Source organism: Podarcis cretensis (genome assembly GCF_951804945.1).
Source record: "Podarcis cretensis genome assembly, chromosome: 7".
NCBI lineage: Eukaryota > Metazoa > Chordata > Lepidosauria > Squamata > Lacertidae > Podarcis > Podarcis cretensis.
Genome location: NC_137176.1, coordinates 73,592,081 through 73,595,078, shown reverse-complemented (window position 1 = coordinate 73,595,078; position 2,998 = coordinate 73,592,081). Strand labels below are relative to the sequence as shown.

Here is a 2,998-nt window from a genome sequence, read left to right as displayed (position 1 = left end):
CTGCGGCCGACGCTAACTCGCTTGTTTGCGGGCGGGGAGGGCGGCACTCTGCACATGCTCGAAGGACGTCGCTTCATGGCTTCCTACGCGCCGAGAGACCAGCGCTGCCGGCGGCCTCTCACTCTGTCCGCGCCACCACCATCCCGGGCTGCCCACGCAGGAACTCCGGACCCTGCCCCCTGCCCGCCTCTCCTCCCCCTGCAGGACTACGTCTCCCAGCATGCACCGTGAGCTCCTCCTCCCTCCCTCCCTCCCCCACGAGCCCCTCGGGAGGCGGGCGGAGCAGCGGGCGGGAGGAGCGCGGCTGCCAGGACTTCTTGGCGAGACTTCAGCGGGATGGGCAGCGCCGCGCCGCCGCCGGGTGGGCGCAAACGGAGCGGGGAAAGGTATGTCCGGAGAAGGGGAATGAAGGGGAACCAGCTGCCGGGGCACCCCAGAGTCAACCTCCTGACAACCCTTAGAAACGCGTCCGCCTGGACTTTGCACGCAGACCCCGGGGAGGAAAAAGCAGGGAAGGGTCTCTGTGGTGCCAACCTGGGCTGTGACACGGCTTTGGGGGGGCATCCCGCACCCCAGTCTGTTGGCACGGCTCTCCAGGGATGTAATTCATAATAATTATATTTTGCTTCATAGATGGATGGATAGATAGATAAAAGTCCATGCTGGGGGTTTTTTTCCCTCCCCCAGCCCCTTTCTTTAAGGTCAGTGGGTTGTTCTTTATTTTTTTCATGCTCCAAGTTTTCTCTGCCTTGCATGCAGCGCATCGTTCCTCTCCGTTTCTTTGCATCCTCAGCCTTTGAGGAGCATAATTTCATTGCAAGCGTGGCGGGTGTGTGTGTGTGTGTGTGTGTGTGTGTGTGTGTTTTAATCGGAGCTGGAGATCTGCTTCAGAAAGTGCTCCTTTCCCTCCTCCTGGGATTATCAGATTTCCACAAGAGAATAGAGATCCTGGATTTGCCGAGCTACAAGGGATTTGCGGGCTTCTTCCTAATTAGACTCCGCATTTGAATGTGGACTCCCCCACCCCACCCCCCAGTTTAGTTCTTTCTTGAGTTTGCACTTTCCTCCGTTTGAAACTTGATGGTCTTTGCCATTCAGGTGGAAGCTATGGGTATATATTTATGCCTCCCCTTTATTTCTGATGGGTTCTTTCTGTAATTGGATAGCGGTGTCAAAGGTTGATTAGAGTTCCTGATAGATTAGAGTTCGGCAAGCGGATTTCGGCTTTAAGTGCTTGATTAAAACAATCGCATTTGTTGTTTGCCTGCCACGCGCACACATGCACACAAATGTACCCACACGCTGGACAAAATCAGAATAATGAGTTTGAGTCTGTATTAGCCTCATAATATATCTTGATGATGAAGCTGTTTTCTCCCCCTACCCCTTTCTATTTGCAGATTGAAAAGGAATGCTTGTCCAAGGAAATTTGTTTAATTGGGTAGTGGCTGAAACAGTGTCCCAGCTAAAACAGTGGCTGGAGAACAGTAGATTGCTTCAGTTGGCCAACTGCTTTCATGCTTGATGGTGAGGTTGGAATTGTCACTGTTTACTGAAGCATGGGCTTATGAATGATAAACCACGGCTAGTTCAAGGGGGCTTCCCGATGGCATGTGTGGAGCTTCTGTACCTCACCAAAGAGGGTGGTCAGTCCGATCAGTGTCAGAATATGGACTGGAGCGTGCCTACTCCCTCTGGTCAAGGACAGCCCGGCGAAAGTGTAGGAAGGACTGCAACCATATCCATGGCTGCTGAGTGCTGTGAGAGGCACTGCAAAGCCATTCAAAGGGCAGATCTTGCTGAAGCCCCTCTTTCCTTCACCACTGGTTCCTCACCGTGCCCAGAATGTACAACCACAGGTGAGATCACCTGTCATCCCAACTTTCCCAAAGAAGCAAAGGAGGCAACCCAACAGAGAGCTTGCTGCTGCGAATCGGAGACGTCCTTCACTTTCGTGGATGAAAATGTCAACAATCTGGACTACGCAGGACGTCTTGCCCACAAGAGCTGCTGCCAAGGCCAGGATCTCATTCCCCACCCCGACCCTGCTGGAGAGATGCCCCTCGAATGGCCCTACGATCCACCCTCGCTGATTTCCGAGGAAAACGATGATGCTGCCTCTGAAGCTGATGGAGGAAAGTCAATAGACTATGGCTTCGTCAGTGCCATCTTCTTCCTGGTCAGCGGCATATTGCTAGTGATCATTTCCTACGTGGTCCCCAGGGACGTGACCGTGGATCCCAGCATGGTGGCAGCAAGGGAAATGGAGCGGCTGGAGAATGAGAGTGCCAAGATTGGGGCTCACCTGGATCGTTGTGTGATTGCCGGGCTCTGCCTTTTAACGTTGGGGGGCGTAGTACTGTCCAGTTTGCTCATGATCTCTATGTGGAAAGGCGAGCTCTACAGGAGAAGCAGGTTTGCAGCCTCCAAGGAATCGGCCAAGCTCTACGGCTCCTTTAATTTCCGAGTGAAATCTTCCACAAACGATAACATGGAGTTATCGTTAGTTGAGGAGGATGCTCTTGCCGTAGATAGTTAGGACGTCCTTGGCACTCTGAGGCAGCAAAGGATGAAGAATGTAATTGTCATTACATGAAACCAAATGATTAAAATAGCAAGCGCCGTCCGTTGAAGAGTATCTTTTCCTAGCCCGTTGAAATGGTATGTTTGTGTTCTGTAGACGTCGTAGTCTTGGACGAAAAGACAAAAGAGATAATATTTGAAATAATGCATACTTGGGATTCAGAGTGATTGAAAATGGCTCTCTTGGTGTTTATGGAAATTCTTCGATGGCTGATGTCCACTGAAACTGCATTGCTTAGAGCCACATTCACACCCTACATTTAAAGCTCTGTGATTCCACTTTAAACAGAGTTCCCTGGGAAGAGGGATAAAACCATGCTGGGGATTGTAGCTGTGGGAGGGGAACAGGAGTCTTCTATCAACTCTCAACACCCTTACCAAACTACATTTCCCAGAATTCTTTGGGGGAAGCCAT

At 51.5% G+C, this 2,998-nt stretch overlaps 1 protein-coding gene across 1 annotated transcript; it reads left to right on the top strand.

Moving 5' to 3' along the window:
• Nucleotides 1–236: 236 nt before the first annotated feature.
• Nucleotides 237–2,698, top strand: TMEM74 (transmembrane protein 74). The gene is made up of 2 exons (XM_079984487.1): nt 237–386; nt 1,401–2,698. The coding sequence occupies exon 2, from the start codon at nt 1,568–1,570 to the stop codon at nt 2,537–2,539; it is 972 nt and encodes a 323-aa protein (XP_079840613.1). The 5' UTR covers nt 237–386; nt 1,401–1,567; the 3' UTR covers nt 2,540–2,698.
• Nucleotides 2,699–2,998: the final 300 nt, after the last annotated feature.